The sequence below is a fragment of the Leguminivora glycinivorella genome, chromosome 10, assembly GCF_023078275.1.
Source record: "Leguminivora glycinivorella isolate SPB_JAAS2020 chromosome 10, LegGlyc_1.1, whole genome shotgun sequence".
NCBI classification, from domain to species: Eukaryota; Metazoa; Arthropoda; class Insecta; order Lepidoptera; family Tortricidae; genus Leguminivora; species Leguminivora glycinivorella.
In genome coordinates this window covers 12,309,230-12,325,232 of record NC_062980.1, presented here as the reverse complement: position 1 = coordinate 12,325,232, position 16,003 = coordinate 12,309,230, and the positions used below count along the sequence as shown (strand labels likewise).

At 37.8% G+C, this 16,003-nt stretch overlaps 3 protein-coding genes across 3 annotated transcripts; 1 reads left to right on the top strand and 2 right to left on the bottom strand.

The window, feature by feature from the left end:
• Positions 1–297: 297 nt before the first annotated feature.
• On the bottom strand, positions 298–4,188 carry LOC125230227 (NADH-quinone oxidoreductase subunit B 2-like). The gene is made up of 4 exons (XM_048135318.1): positions 4,039–4,188; positions 3,634–3,941; positions 2,615–2,803; positions 298–543 (listed from the first exon to the last, which is right to left on the bottom strand). The coding sequence occupies exons 2-4, from the start codon at positions 3,933–3,935 to the stop codon at positions 405–407; spliced, it is 630 nt and encodes a 209-aa protein (XP_047991275.1). The 5' UTR covers positions 3,936–3,941; positions 4,039–4,188; the 3' UTR covers positions 298–404.
• A 422-nt stretch (positions 4,189–4,610) lies between these two features.
• Positions 4,611–10,671, top strand: LOC125230548 (cell cycle checkpoint protein RAD17). Its single transcript, XM_048135729.1, has 10 exons — positions 4,611–4,733; positions 4,812–4,922; positions 5,005–5,305; positions 5,635–5,800; positions 5,899–6,027; positions 6,207–6,388; positions 6,785–6,949; positions 9,638–9,831; positions 10,137–10,258; positions 10,483–10,671. The coding sequence occupies exons 1-10, from the start codon at positions 4,719–4,721 to the stop codon at positions 10,586–10,588; spliced, it is 1,491 nt and encodes a 496-aa protein (XP_047991686.1). The 5' UTR covers positions 4,611–4,718; the 3' UTR covers positions 10,589–10,671.
• Positions 10,672–11,519: 848 nt separating this feature from the next.
• On the bottom strand, positions 11,520–15,785 carry LOC125230549 (RNA-binding protein with serine-rich domain 1-B-like). The gene is given in 8 exon segments (XM_048135730.1): positions 11,520–11,782; positions 11,785–11,798; positions 12,996–13,113; positions 13,648–13,889; positions 14,379–14,522; positions 14,909–15,040; positions 15,491–15,598; positions 15,676–15,785. Coding segments are annotated over 8 exon segments (876 nt in total). The 5' UTR covers positions 15,678–15,785; the 3' UTR covers positions 11,520–11,666.
• Between the last annotated feature and the right edge of the window lie 218 nt (positions 15,786–16,003).

Sequence of the window (16,003 nt, the reverse complement as noted above, 5' to 3'; positions counted from 1 at the left end):
TCGCTACTCAGTCTTTGGTGGAGCTGAACGTTTGTATGGAGTAGTGGCCAGTAAGTTTGTATTCTCACGCTCACACTAGTCTTACCGAGTGCAAGGGCGCTAATTACACTGGGTGAGCTGTAGACAATTTATTTACTACCATATTATAGTACATCTCTATGTGAGACTGAGTTATGTACGATACCATGGCACTTTTAGGAAATTTTATACAGATAAATTAGAATTTCTGATTATTTTCATTAATTCTCGACTGCTAATGTCTGGGTAGCTACAACTATTAACTCAAATAAAACAGTATTACTGCTGCAACTACACTATGTATTTACTGCGACAAGAGATTATGTACATATAAATAAAAAATTGTCTATGTTCTGATTTAACCACAATGTATTTAATAGAATTCTTCACTTCCTGTACCAGATTTGAATAGTTTTCATTCTCTTGACTTTCTTTTGCAATTGGAGTACACCATAAAGTAGGGCTTCTGCTGACGGCGGGCATCCGGGTACGTAGATGTCGACGGGTACGATTCTATCACAACCCCTGAAAAACACTTTCGCAACCAGGCTAAATTTCGAACAATACCCCAGAAACCGACAGTACCCGATAGTCGGGCAACGACGTGCAACTCAATGCCGGACGCCGCGAACCCGATAGTCGGGCAAGCGGCGGACGCTCAGGGCTGTGCCAAGTAACTTTCGTATACGTGCATAAAATGAAAGAGTGCGTAGCACAATGTCGAAAATCAAATGTTCTAAGTACGAAATTCCGAAAGACATGACATCGAAAATCAAAATTGCTAATGTACGAAATTCCTAAATTCAACAGTGAAGTTAACTCCTCTTCGCGTAATTGTGGCTGAGAGTTGTGCTCATCAACTACTGCATCCTCGCCGAATATATTTATTAAGTCTCGCTCAATGTCATCAGGACCACGAGCATTCGCCATCGTCGTAGTAGAAACAACCAAATTAATTATCAATTCCAATCAGAGGCAAAACCACAAAGTCCAGTAAGAAAGCAGAAGTCACAGTTGTCCAGAAACAAGCCGATAGTCGTCAAAATAAAAATTAACACAACACAACAACGTCCAAAGCACATCACAAACCATTACGGAATGGCTCGGATTGCAAATTTTACACCGTGACCGGTGTGAAAAACCCGAGTCGCAAACTTCAAATAGATAAGGGATGGTAAACAACATCTCCAGGGTTAAGTGTATGATCACAGTAACTACATTCTTTTGTCAAAGAAATTGCGACCTTATGGTATGTGTACTAGCGTACTAATTATCGTAACTATTCAAAGCTACTTGTTACGTTTTGCTTCCACGCAGTTGCAGTGCAGTGCTGTTTTATGACTGACCTATTGTCTTTTTCTGAGAACTGCCGCTTAGAAATTAGAATGTTGTTAGGTTCTTAGTTGAATTTCTTGGTTTATTTTTCTCCGAATTTTGTTTCACTAAAATCATCCTATGAGTACCTACTCTATCACTCTTAAATATTCGTAAACACAAATTAGGTTGTACGATTTACGAAAATTCTAACTCCTATTGATACATACCCGTGTATGCGATTTAACGTAACCAACTAATAAGAATTATTATTTTGTAATCGCATTAGGTAAAGTAAATAAAAATACAAAGTGAATTAATAAATATAATAATCAACTGTACCAACTTTTCGACCACATAAGTACATTATAATCAGAAGACAGTCAGTGGCAGCCCTGAGGTAGCGAAGATGCAAAGCTTGCCCGACTATCGGGTACGTTGGCGTCGCGTGAAGGTTTATAGCTCTTGCTCGACTATCGGGTATGCCGGCATCTGAGTAAAGTTTACGAGTACCCGATTGTCGGGTACGCGGTGTCCAATGTGTTAAGGCGCCGAAACTCTAACTCGCTCTACCCTGATATAGTGCACGAGCCGGCACTGGTATAGCCAAAAGTAAATGGCGATAACTACCAACTACAGGATTTCGTTCATGTTAGTTTTATAAAACCAGAAATTAAAGTTTTAAAGTTAACATAAAGATAAAAAAACCGTAGGTAATAAAAGTATGAACTGTCTTGCAAATTTTAATATTTCGTACTTTAGAAAACAAACATATTCCAGAAAAAAAAATCTGTGACAGACGGACAGACAGACGCACGAGTGATCCTATAAGGATTCCGTTTTTCCTTTTTGAGGTATGGTAAAAACTTATTTTTTTCAGGTTTTTTTTTTCAAGATAGAAAAAAAAAACCGTTTTTTTTTTGCAACTCTAAGCAAAAGTGGTAATAGTTGAATAAAATTTGGTCAGGGAAATTTTCTTAAATGGTCATGGAAAGTCAGGGAAAAGTCAGGGATTTTTTTTTGGGTTTAGTAGTGGACACCCTGTTATAGCAATCAACTAAGTGGGATGTTTTACTAAACACACTTACAATGTGAGTATGCACGGGAAAAGGTCCCACTTTGTTGATTGCTATAAAGCCGCTTTGTCAGTTTATTCATATAAAGATACAATTAAATCTCGCTTTAATGGTAACCAACAACGTGGGACATTTTACGAAACACACTCACAAATGATGTAGTAAGGAAGTAACCCAGTTTGAAATCTTTGATGTCTAGTATTTACCTTACAACAGAGTAGGAGTAGTGATAATATCCACCGCCATTGGCACAGCTTCCCATGGAGATGACCCATCTGGGATCAGGCATCTGGTCATATACTTTCCTAAGAGCTGGTGCCATCTTGTTAGTCAAGGTCCCTGCGACAATCATGACATCAGACTGGCGAGGAGATGCACGGAACACAACACCATATCTGAAATAGAAAACATGACATTAAAAACAAATTTATAATTAAGGTACGAGTGTGGGAGCACCATTAGGAGCACTGACCACCCAGGTTTAGCGGGTTGCTCGACAGTGTACTTGTTCTATGTTGGTAATAAGCTAATGAATTGCTTTACTAAGCTTTCTGTTCTTAATTTTTCAATACAGTTTTATTTTAAGTTGATATTAATTATTTATGGAGAAAAACAATTTAAGATTTATATTAACTTCTATAGCATATTAGAACATCATATAGCCCTTTATGCTGCTGAGCAAACCTCTCTTCAAGTATGCTACTTCAACTGCTTGCCAATTTAGAACAACTTGTGCTTTTGTAATTGATTGCATACTTGAAGTCGCGCTTTAGTACGCGCTCGAAAACGAAAGCTGTGCTAGACCTCCTGGGATCCTTGAAGAATAAAATAAGCAGAATAAGAGTGCTAGGCTTGTGTCGTTCACGAACTATGAACTGTTAGGAATAAAATCCCATCAATGACCGAAATGAACTGAATCTTTCCGTGCTCTGAGAATCGGTCTTTGCTCATTTAGTTCAGCTTTGGTTACTTACAACCTTTCGGCCCGGAATGTTACTGTCTGTGGACTATTCGTATCATTTTTACACTATTCGGTCCCATTCGTTCTGATCTTTCCGACCTCAGTGGTCGCTGGTCTGGCTGAACTAAATGAGCAAATGACCTAAAAGAGCGAACTAGTTCGTGGGAGCGATTGAACGAGATCGGAGCGCTCCGATCAACGAACGAAACGGCACAAGCCTAAAGAGTGCTCAGTTGTATTTATTTATCTAATGTTTCTAAGTACCTGTCCATGTCATAGCGAGGAGCGGCGATGTGCATCATTTCCACGGCACAGCAAGCTAAACCAAAGGTCATGGGCCAAATTGAGCCCTTTCTACCCCAGTTTAGGAGATCGTCCAACCTGGCGACAGCAATCTCTGCCAAGTTACTAGCATCTTGGAAAGGAGAGTATGGGCGCTTCTCGTTCGGGTTCGGAACAGGCATATGAGTTTGACGGACTTGGTCTACGATGGGAGCAAATGCACCTTTCTTCACTACAGAAAGAGCCTTAGGAGCCGTCGCTCCCAGCGCTTTAATAGCCTGCATGATTACCTGAAAATGTTTTGGTTATGTATTTATGTACGCAAATGTACAACGCATTCAATTCTATTTAGTGATAACTTAAACAGTTGCATGCTGATAAACTTACAAGCTTTCACAGAACATAAACTAATTGATCGAATTATGCCACTGTACGCTTATAAAATAAAATTTTAATACACAAAATTTACGTAAGAACAGACAAGTGTTGTGTTTGTGAAGTTGGCGAATTGGAAAAAATCTACGCATGATATTTTTGCTTCATATGGTCCTAACTGTAGTTGTATTAGATATATGATGAATGTAATACATTGAACGAATTCAATGTATATTTTGGGAGTTGAATATATATTTACTGGTATTTCTTACAATATTATAGTATACATGCCAATTTGTTGCTTTGCATTCTTCGTAAATGAACTGTTATGTCCAGGTTGTATTTTTTTACCAAAAAAAGATTTGCACCGAAATAAAAATTTAGAATTGCACAATAAATAATAATATTGGAGGTTTAATAGATGAACAATATCATAAAACTTATGGTAGTGAGATATTTAACCGTATTAGAAAATTAATCTTAATAAAATTCAAATGATCATAAGATATGAATTTATTTATTTCCTACATGAGGAAAAGACTTCTTCAAACTGTCAGGTTTCAGCACGCTCAGCTGACTGTCATGTCCTGTCAATCAATAGTGTTCGATACGTTGGAAATTGAAGTTCAATTCAATGTTTTTTTATTATTATTGAGTACATAATATTTAAACAACTAAAGTTGAAGGCAACAATGGCCATGCAAAAAGTAATACACTTTAATTACTGTACATTTGATAAACTAATGTTTGATTATTTATTTCCTAATATTGAAAATTGTTACCAGGAAAAGAAATGGTTCAAGCCAATCTTCGACTTCGAAGACGACGTTCCTCCTGCGAAACGGCGAAAAAGCAAAGATAAATTCTTGCCTAACTCCAGAACCCCCGTCAAAGAAGTATTTAGCCTTGTTATCTGTTATAGTTATTAGACCTTAAAGCTTTAAACTTATTCTCCTAAGCTTTCACACATATTTTCAGAATACATGCATAAACTCATCGGACACTGAAAATAAAACACCTATTAACATTAATCACAAGAATTGGATGAAGAACTTTGATCCAGTTTCAGTGGAAGACTTAGCTGTTAATAGTAAAAAGATACAAGAAATTGAAGACTGGTTAAAACTTAATATTCAACACAACAATAGTGAAATATTACTTCTCACGGGCCCTGTAGGTTGTGGGAAGACTATAACAGTGCGGACTCTAGCTGCTAAATACAAAGTAAAAGTTACCGAGTGGATTACACCCCTGGATATTGATATACCTACAGAATATGGTATGTTTAAAGAATTTAGTTAAATAAGGTATCTGTTTAGTTTGGGGACTGCCCACCCACCATTTTTCATCAGCATAGTTGTTAACCTCAAGTTTACTTAGACTTTACTGGACACTCGCTTTGGAGATTCTTCAATATCAGACATGAAAAAAGTGTTAAATAAAATGGATTTAAGGTGTACTTAAACATTAATTATGAAAAACTCCATCCAAACCCTCAAAGAGGATATACCATATGATCTATAATTCTACTAAGTCCTAAAGGTATTTAATAACTATTGCTGAATGGTTATCATATTACTATTGTCTTCATTAATTTTTCTTTTTCAGGAGATTACCAGTTTAAAGAAAAACAATCTACAAAATTCCTTGACTTCATATTGAATGCAGCTAATTTTACATCACTGCTAGATAACAACAGTAGCAAACTGGTATTGGTTGAAGATTTACCAAACACATTTATAAGAACTCCGTCTGAATTTACAGATGTTCTACAGTAAGTAAAAAATTAAAAATAACTCACATTAAATGTACAGTGCAATAATTTAAATTTTACTGTCAGATATTTTACCTATATCTTGTTTTTTTTTTCAGTCAATATAAACAAAGAGCGAAATCACCCCTTGTCTTCATATGTTCAGAAAGTCATACTGATAGTAAGAATACTGCTGCAAATCTATTTACACCAAGTTTGAAGGAGCAATTCAAGATACATCACATCACGTAATATTTCATTCTTCTACTATAACTGTGTGATTGTGGTCAAACATCTCTACCTATTAAAGTAAAAAAAAAATGTGCTGCTTGAATGGTGTGGCCTAAATTGAGATTATGCGCTTTTAGAACACATTATTTTCTCAAAAACAGTTACATATAAGTATGTTATTAAATATTGATTTCAGATTGAATGCAGTATCAGTCACAGGGCTAAAATCCGCCTTAAAGCGAGTCTCAGAAATAATTAGTAAAAATCATACCACCATGTACAACAAACCAACGGCAGACCTTGTTGACTGTGTTGTTAATTCTTCGGCTGGGGACGTAAGATCGGCAGTGTTGAACCTACATTTTGCTTGTTTGAAAGGTAAAAGATATTTTTATACTTATCTGGAAATTTACTACAAACTGGGCCCTGGATCCGCCCTTGTGAACAGATCAAATTGTAGATAAGAATGCTTGGATAGTTTCGTACATTATTTGCCTGTAGAATAAAATGTCGCCTGCGGTATTTTGGGATAGAGTAGTCTCCTTCAAAGGCCATACAACCCTTCTTGGTATTTCGCGTGTACATGGGCGGCGGTGCTGCGTCTGCTTAGTTTGCCTCCTATGTCATAAAAAACGGATCCTATCCCTATCGCAAGTGTTCAATAGAGGTAGTTTTTTTTTAATAGGAACAATTGGGTCATTGTATGAAATCTTCAAGTTTAGCATTCTTAATTTATTTTATTATTGAAATATGCTACCTATTTAAACGTTTCAGGTTCCTACCAAAGTTTAGAGACTGATACAATTATTGAGAAGGAAACGAAAAGTAAGAAGACTGCGAATAGCAAGAAAAAGCCACCATCGAGTAAATTCGTATCTCTAGGGAAAGATCAAACTGTTAGCATTCTGCATGGCGTAGGAAGAGTACTGAATCCAAAAGGTAAACTGAAAAGTATAATCCCACCAAAAACATTTACATGTAAAATGTTGCCAAGACGATACCATGAGGCTGGCCTCACAAAAAGTTATCATATCACATGTAGAGCCGAAATTTTACATGTAAATGTTTTTGGTAGGATTTTGACACTGTTTTTAGGGTTCCGTAGTCAACTAGGAACCCTTATAGTTTCTCCATGTCTGTCTGTCTGTCCGTCCGTCCGTCCGTCCGCGGATAATCTCAGTAACCGTTAGCACTAGAAAGCTGAAATTTGGTACCAATATGTCATAGATTTAGAATTATTAAACTAGATTGTTTAGTTAGGTCAAAAAGTGTGTCCACATGAGAGGTAATTGTTTGGGCTGGTGTCCCTCTCGCACTTGCTGACAATGTCAACATTATTCAGTGACGTCATCACTGTCATAAATTGGAGATACCAGTCAATTTTCAAAGTTACTACTAAATCTACTAACACCCAATTGAAAGTATTTTTTAATTATACAAATCTTTGATTTACTGCCATCAAAATAATCACATTATAATTATTTTCAAATTTTTTGAAATATGTCGAAACCCTAGTTTGAATATAACATTAAAATAAAATAAGAAGTTATAAAGTCAGGTAATATACAGATAAAAATACTACTAATATGGGAACCTCATTAACACTGGCAACACGTGCGAGAGGGACACCAGCCCAAACAATGCCCTCTCATGTGGACCGTTTTCGCTAGTCTGATACGATCGACCTTCTGTTTCAGTAATAAGGTTTAATTTCGTATGGCAAAAAATGTGATTGAGCTGTCCCCTGTAAAGGTCTTTGCAATATGTATTTCAATCACGCCGACAAAGTGCAAAAATAAAAAATGGAAAAAAATGTTTTATTAGGGTACCCCCCCCTACATGTAAAGTGGGGGCTGATATTTTTTTTTCATTCCAACCCCAACGTGTGATATATTGTTGGATAGGTATTTAAAAATGAATAAGGGTTTGCTAAGATAGTTTTTTGATAATATTAGTATTTTCGGAAATAATCGCTCCTAAAGGAAAAAAAGTGCGCCCCCCCCCTGTAACTTTTGAACCGTATGTTTAAAAAATATGAAAAAAATCACAAAAGTAGAACTTTATAAAGACTTTCTAGGAAAATTGTTTTGAACTTGATAGGTTCAGTAGTTTTTGAGAAAAATACGGAAAACTACGGAACCCTTCTTCTTCTTCTTCTTCTTCTAGGTTAGGGGCTTTGTAAGGCTTCAGGGCGCCTTATGTATCACTGCGACCATTTCTGATCTATTGTGATCGCCACCTACTACAACTCTCGATCAAGTCCTACAAATTCAAAGACTTGTAGTATCTTTTTGAGATCGAGAAACCTCACATCCTCTGGGAGAAATTGGTAGCTGCCCAGAATCATGTTACGTGTGCGCATTAGAGAGGGGCACTCTGCCAGGATGTGCAGGGGCGTTTCATCAGACTCTAGACAGAATCTGCACCGCCCGTTTGCACGTTTCCCGATAGTGTGCATGTGCTTGTTCAGGTGGCAATGCCCTGTCAGCACCCTCACTAGGTTGCGAAGTTGGTTCCTTGACAGCGCCAAGGCATTTGAGGATGCCTTTTTGCTGTAGGCTCTGATGAGAGCCTTGGAATGGTTCATGCCTGGCGTGTTCCTCCAGAGCTGAATAGTTTTGTATTGACAGTAGGTCTTTAGGGTTAGCTTCGTAAGGCTTTTCGGGATACCGCAGAAAGGCTCTGGGCCATGGTGCTTACCCTTTGCCCCCGTACGTGCAAGCTCGTCGGCTTTCTCGTTGCCTTCGATGCCTGCGTGCCCCGGGACCCATCTTAAGACAACCTTGTTTTTGGATCCAAGGTTGTTTAATAGTTGCCTGCAGTTCTCAACCAGCTTGGACGTTATGACGTCCGAAGTTAGGGCTAAGAGTGCCGCCTGGCTATCCGAGTGGATGTAAATAGTATGGTTGATTTGGTACCAATATGTATTTCAATCACGCCAACAAAGTGCAAAAATAAAAAATGGAAAAAAATGTTTTATTAGGGTACCCCCCCTACATGTAAAGTGGGGGCTGATATTTTTTTTCATTCCAACCCCAACGTGTGATACATTGTTGGATAGGTATTTAAAAATGAATAAGGGTTTACTAAGATCGTTTTTTGATAATATTAATATTTTCGGAAATAATCGCTCCTAAAGGAAAAAAAAGTGCGCCCTCCCCTGTAACTTTTGAACCGTATGTTTAAAAAATATGAAAAAAATCACAAAAGTAGAACTTTATAAAGACTTTCTAGGAAAATTGTTTTGAACTTGATAGCTTCAGTAGTTTTTGAGAAAAATACGAAAAACTACGGAACCCTACACTGAGCGTGGCCCGACACGCTCTTGGCCGGTTGATTGTAAGGTTCATGAACCGGCCAATTGAAGAGTGGGAGATGATTTTCTAATAACTATGGTTAATAAAAATCTTGAAATACGTTATTGTGGCTTTTCTTGTTTCAAGTTAAATAAGGACGTTTTACTGTGAAATTCGTCCTTGCATATAAATCAATGGAAGGACCCTTTAGGCATGAAACACCAAAATTAACTATCACATTATATTTGGTATAGATTCGTCCCGATTCGTTCGAAACTAGGTATTTAGAAAAACCTAGTATAAGTTACCACGATTTCCTTTAATTTTTCAGTTGTAGTGAACGAAAAGGGAAGCAAACAGTTGACTCACCGTCCTACAGAGATAATAGATCAATTTCTTAGTCAGCCAAGTTCCTTCGTGAATTTCCTTGAAGAGAACTATTTGAGCCACTACTCCTCGATTGACCATGTGGTTGGAGCTGCGCTAAGTCTCAGTGATGCAGACTTTATGCTGGGAGAGTGGCGGGTAAGAAGCTAGCTTGGCGTTTTTAGAAAAATTCTATGTCTTAAACATTAACTACAGCATCAAGTCGTGGCGTGTAGTCCACGAAACGTTCCGACTTCATATAAGTGACGGCGAAAAGGTGCTTTAATTTTCACTATTCTCTTCTAACTGTATAACAACCTAGTTGATACGTTTGGACATCACTGATGTTTAATTTACTTACCAAGGCACCTTGATTACTTAGCAGAGAAAATGCTTCTGGCTCAAAGATTTCCACCCCAATACTTGCATCTTAATTTTTTTAATACTAGTTCATCTACTTTCAGGAAAAGATGTGTCAAGAATATGGACTATACACTGCTGTGGCTGGACTGATGGTGGCTAACAAGGCACCAGTTTCTGCATGGAATCCAGTTAGAGGGCCGAAGAACATGAAAATTCAGTATCCGTGAGTGCTTAGTAAAATATTAGGCCCATTTAGGCGGTACAAGAACTCGCATACGAGTTTTATTACATTGCGGTATTTGATGTCTGATGATGTGTGTCTCAAGAGCCCGCAATGTAACTAAAATCCCATGCTACTTCGAACCTCCGTCTCACTTTCCTATATTTAATTACACATGAATCTATAATACTAATATATTTTTTTAATTATTTTGTTTTTTGTTTCAGATCGTTACAAGAGTTACCGTTATTAGAACCAAATTATTTATACAAGGGGAAGATCTTAGTAGCAGATTATCAAACGTACTGTAAAATAATAGACAAAAAACAATGACATTACTGATAAAAGTGATAAACTAAAAACTGCTTTAAAATACTTTTTAAGTTATGTATTGAAATAAAACTATTTAAAACTTTTAACTCTCTTTTAATCAAGGATCTTACAATATAAAATCTTAAACATCTATATTATTAGGTAGTATGCCAAGGGTATGTATCTTAAACATTCCTCAAGACTGTAACAGATGTGGGAGCTTGGGATCTGAGGAAAATTAAAAAAAGAAGAGATTAGTATTACAATTTATTAAGGTCAAATGTCTCTTAATTATACAAATAAAAATTGGTTATGAAATACATTAAACACTTCACCAATACTCAGTTCATTTGGAGCTTCACTGATCACTTGTTTCAGTTTCCATTTTGCAAGCTTTTATAACGAGAAATCGCAAGTTAATTAGAACCATAGCGTTCATACCACTATACTTACCTCTCTGGAGAATCTCTACAGAAGAAAATTACTTTTAAAATTGGGAAACGGACTAATACTTACCTCACGCGAAGCCTCTGGAATGTGTCATGGTGAATGGAGTTCATTTTGGTACACTTTTTTCCAACTTCATCAGGTTAGGATTTTCAAAGGAAACATTTATTTTATAAGTATTAAAAAATCTCAGATAAAAGTGTACCAAATCTCCAATACCAATTATGTATTTCATAGTGTAATAGGTTGGTTTCCTGATAAGTTAATGATTCAAATTAGCAAAATTTTAATACAATATACTATGCTATCATAGCATGCTATAATCAATTCATATCACAAATCCAGTCAACAAGTTTTCTTTGCCACCCAGTCACACCAGACATCCATTCGGGGTCACAAACTATTTGTAATATTATTTTGTAATATTGCATTGGATGGGTTAAGATCTGGGGCCCATTTCTCAAAACTGGAAGTTACAAGTTACAAGCGGAAGTCCCTTTCCAACTTGTAGACATTGACTACCGCTTGTAAATTGTAACTGTAGCTTCGAGAAATGGGTCCCTGACGTTCACGAATAGTGTGAAGTTGACCTACAGGAAACCAGTCTAGTGGTGTGTGTGTTCGTGTGTGTGTTCGGGTGTGGTGGAGGCTACTAGCGGGAGGAGGAGGAGGAGGACCTGGAGCGGCGGCGGCGCGGCGCGGGGCGCGGGGAGCGCGGCGAGCGCGAGCGCCGCTCGCGGCGTCGCGGCGGCGAGCGGCGCCGCACCAGCTGCGCCGCCGGTACCTAAACGACACAAACTATTATTTACACGGAGAAAAATATTATTGAAGGGTAACTCTAGGCCTTATTGAAATTAGTCTGGTTTCCTCGCGATGTTTTCCTGCACCGAAAAGCGACTGGCAAATATCAAATGACATTTCGCACTTAAGTTCCGAAAAACTCTTTGGTACGAGCCGGGGTTCGATTCGAATCCGCGACGTCCGGATCGAAAGTCGCACGCTCTTACCGCTAGGCCACCAGCGCAGACACACACCTTACTTGTCAGTAGAAAAAAGTTGACACTTGGCATCTACGCCTATATTATTAATTAGTAGTCTTTTCCTATTAATGATTGACACTCATCTCATTTCAGCATTAATTTCTGCTTGCAAACAATGCTATTCAACTTAGAAATATGTATATTGAAAGCAAAGACCTTTACAGGGGACAGCTCAATCACATTTTTTGCCATACTAAATTGAACCTTATCACCGAGAGAGAAAGTTGATCGTATCAGACTAGCGAAAACGGTCCACATGAGAGGGCATTGTTTGGGCTGGTGTCCCTCTCGCACGTGTGACCAGTGTTAATAAGGTTACCATAGTAGTAGTATTTTTATCTGTATATTACCTGACTTTAAAACTTCTTATTTTATTTTAGTGTTATATTCAAAGTAGGGTTTCGATATATTTTAAAGAATTAGAAAATAATTATAATGTAATTATTTTAATGCCCATAAATCAAAGATTTGTATAATTAAAAAATACCTTTAATTGGGTATTAGTAGATTTAGTACTGACTTTGAAAATTAACTGGTATCCCCAATGTATGACAGTGATGACGTCACTGAATAATGTTGACATTGTCAGTAAGTGCGAGAGGGACACCAGCCCAAACAATGACCTCTCATGTGGACACACTTTTTGACCTAACTACACAATCTAGTTTAATAATTCTAAATCTATGATTGAGAGCGAAATAATTTCAATGTCAGCTAAAACAAACCTACATCCACTGGATCATTAACCCGGTTATCTTTTATTTGACCTATCCCGCCGCCAATCGACACGACAAATATTTCCACCACAAGAGACCATATCCTTAGCAATACTACGATATGAGCTCGAGAGGCGATGTCCTAATTTATATACATTTGCTTGCAAAGATGCACTATACTGCCCTAAACAAATACATAAGGATATTAGTGTAGTGTAAAATTACCTTGGCGGCGAGTGTCGGCGAAGCGGCGCGTGCCTCGGCGGCGGGCGCGGCGACACGCGGCGCGGGCGCGACGGGATCAGCACCGGCGCCGCCGTGATCTCCTGCCCGTCGATCTGCCCTGGAAGGTTACATACAAGATACACATTCAGATACATTCCACAAAATCCAATTGTGCAGTTGCACACTAATCAAACGAATCAATAATCTCTCTTGTTCCTCGGCCCCACGTGATCGTCATTTTATGCACCAAAATGGTCTCCATTCTGCATGTTCGAACCAATACTTCAAAATAGTGTGTGATATTGTTGCGAGCCTTTGCTCGTAGAAGCCAGTGTAGTGTAGTGGGTGTCGTAGAAGGCGACGATGGGATATGGGTTAAATTATGGCGTAGGCGAGAGGCTGGCAACCTGTCACTGCAATGTCACAATTTCGTTTTCTTTCAACCCCTTATTTGCCAAGAGTGGCACTGAAGCTTTAGTAGTTTCATGTGTTCTGCCTACCCCTTTATGGGATACAGGTGTAATTGTATGTTGTATGTATGTAATTACAGTTTAAAGTGTCTGTGACAGATCTGGAACAAGGCGTTCGAGGGGTTAAACTTGGATATATGTAGTACTTGTTTCATGAAAAACTTTAATATAGCATGACTTACCTCCATCCATATGTTTCATCGCATTTTCTGCTTCATCAGCATTCGTGAACTCCACATAGGCGTATCCGCGGCTATTGTGGGGATGTAAGCGATCCATCGGGAATTCTATAGTTTTCACAGTCCCGTATGTTGAGAAAATCTCTTGGAGATGGTCTTTGGTGACATTTAGAGTCAATCGTCCAATGTGGATGCGTGTGGGACGCGGCGGCGGTGAACGCTCTCTCTTTTTTCTTGCTGGAGACCTAAAAAAATGTGAGGTGATTAATACATATATAAAATTAAAGTTTTCAGGATGAATAAAGCTGGAAACAAATTATCGGACGCGTCTGACAACTGGTATCTAGATAATAAATGTACACTGAATTGTGCAAACTACCGGACGTAATCATGAGCATTTAGGTGTCTGACAGAAATCTGGCACACACTGGCGCACATTATCAGTCGCGTCCGATTTTGTTTCCAGCTTAAGAAATTAATTTGGATGTTCAAGTCATCATAAATCCTTGTTCATTAAGCACAAAGTTTTTATTAAAGAAACTGACCCGACTATAGTTCCACCCAAGAAAGCATTATCTATTTAATAAAGTTCAAATTCACTTTAGAACAGTCCTAGTTTTTGCTTTGGTATATTCAGTAATTTAAGGCTTCCATGTTCAAGAAACATCTAGATTTAGTGCTAATGCTGTAATATCAAGTAAAATTTATTATATGTATAAGATGAATAATCATACCTGTCATGTTTGTCCTTGCTTTTGGCCTTGTCATTAGATGATGGAGCTGAGATTTTCTTTTTGTCTCCAAGTGGTGATCTGTCCCGAAGCTTCTCCCGGTCTGGCTCTCGACGATCCTTCACTGGACTCTTCTGTGGTGATGTCCTAGATAAAACATTGAATTGTGAAACTACACTTCTGCAATTTACTCACCCAATACAATTTATAGTATTGATAGAAAGTTCGAATTTAATGCCATATGATAGAAAAAAAACACAGAAATCAATCTTCCCATAGCTAAGAATAGAATGTAATAATTAACAATAGTTAGTGCCAATGTGTACCGCATTCTTAACTATAACCAATTTGAATATAAGAAATGTAAGTAGTGGTCAGCACTACTTGCTATAACATTGTATCATAATGCCATACTTGTCAATGATAGTGTATATGACTTAAAAAACTACTTGAAAATGCATCTTTTGGCCTGTCAGTCCCAATGGTCAACATAACCCTATAAACAGCAAAACGGGCATATTTATAAAACTCACTTCTTCTTGGCCCTGGAGCGGTTATTGCTACTGCTGCTGGATGAGCTGGACGACGATGAAGACCTCGAGGAGCTGCCGGAGCTACTCGACGAAGACCGCGACGATGACCTTGACGAACTGCTCTCTGATGAACTGGGGACAACAATATGTATAAAAAAATGGCTTAGTCTATTATGATCCTACTTACAGCTTTTAATACTTTGTTATTAAGTAACTCCCTTTGTTGACTTACTTTAAAATCAAATAAATGTGTTATGATCATTTTGTCATGGTATTTGCAATGAAATGATTACAGTGTACACATCTAGTATTCATAATAAAATTTGAGCAGGGCAACATAATGGCGGGAATAAATAATAAATTCATACACTGGAACACGCACTTTACGTGGTTTATCCTTGAATAATTAACCGTGCCAGCCAGCAGACCTTTTAGTACACATTTTAACTGTGTATTGGTAATTGAAAATAGATTCAGCAGTTTCTGAACATAACCTAAAATTGTTGTTACATTCTGATATACTGAGACGGATAACGATTTGTCAATTCGACTATATAAGTTAGAGTATCTAAAAAGACTTACCTGCCACTACTATCGCTGCTACTGGATCCTGAATCATCCTTTTTCTTTTTGTCTTTTGGTTTCTTCTTGTCTTTATCAGAGGTTGCCGATGGCGATTTATTGCGAGCCCTTAAACAAGAAACTCAATTAAATTTACCATACATAACTCACAACTAATATTTAGATTAATATATCAAAAAACTTACATAATATAGTCAAATCACACAAAATATAACAAATTCACAACTCGCGTCCCATCAATTCAATTCGGCCGGCATCCATTCCAAATCCACCATCTTTGATCAACCACTCATTCATTCATTCATTCCATTCACTCATATATGTGTTGCCATGGTGTTGCCAAGCAAAATGAATGTAAGGGGCTCTACAAACGCTTGTGGTATAGCGGTCAAGCAAATCTTGGCACTCAAAAAAGGCGGCAAATTCAACGAGCCCAAACCATAGATTTACATATATTAAGCTAGATTGAGTTGTTAGGCCCGAAAGTGTGTCCACATGAGAGGGTAAAGTTGG

What these genes read in the sequence shown, in the direction of transcription:
- LOC125230227 (XM_048135318.1), bottom strand. Translation starts at nt 3,935, where the DNA reads ATGCAGGCTATTAAAGCGCTGGGAGCGACGGCTCCTAAGGCTCTTTCT. An exon ending in CCTCGCTATGACATGGACAG is followed by an intron (nt 2,804 to 3,633) that starts GTACTTAGAAAC and finishes TTTCTATTTCAG; the next exon opens with ATATGGTGTTGTGTTCCGTG. An exon ending in TACTCCTACTCTGTTGTAAG is followed by an intron (nt 544 to 2,614) that starts GTAAATACTAGA and finishes AGTGTTTTTCAG; the next exon opens with GGGTTGTGATAGAATCGTAC.
- LOC125230548 (XM_048135729.1), top strand. An exon ending in TGATATACCTACAGAATATG is followed by an intron (nt 5,306 to 5,634) that starts GTATGTTTAAAG and finishes TTTCTTTTTCAG; the next exon opens with GAGATTACCAGTTTAAAGAA. An exon ending in GAATTTACAGATGTTCTACA is followed by an intron (nt 5,801 to 5,898) that starts GTAAGTAAAAAA and finishes TTTTTTTTTCAG; the next exon opens with TCAATATAAACAAAGAGCGA.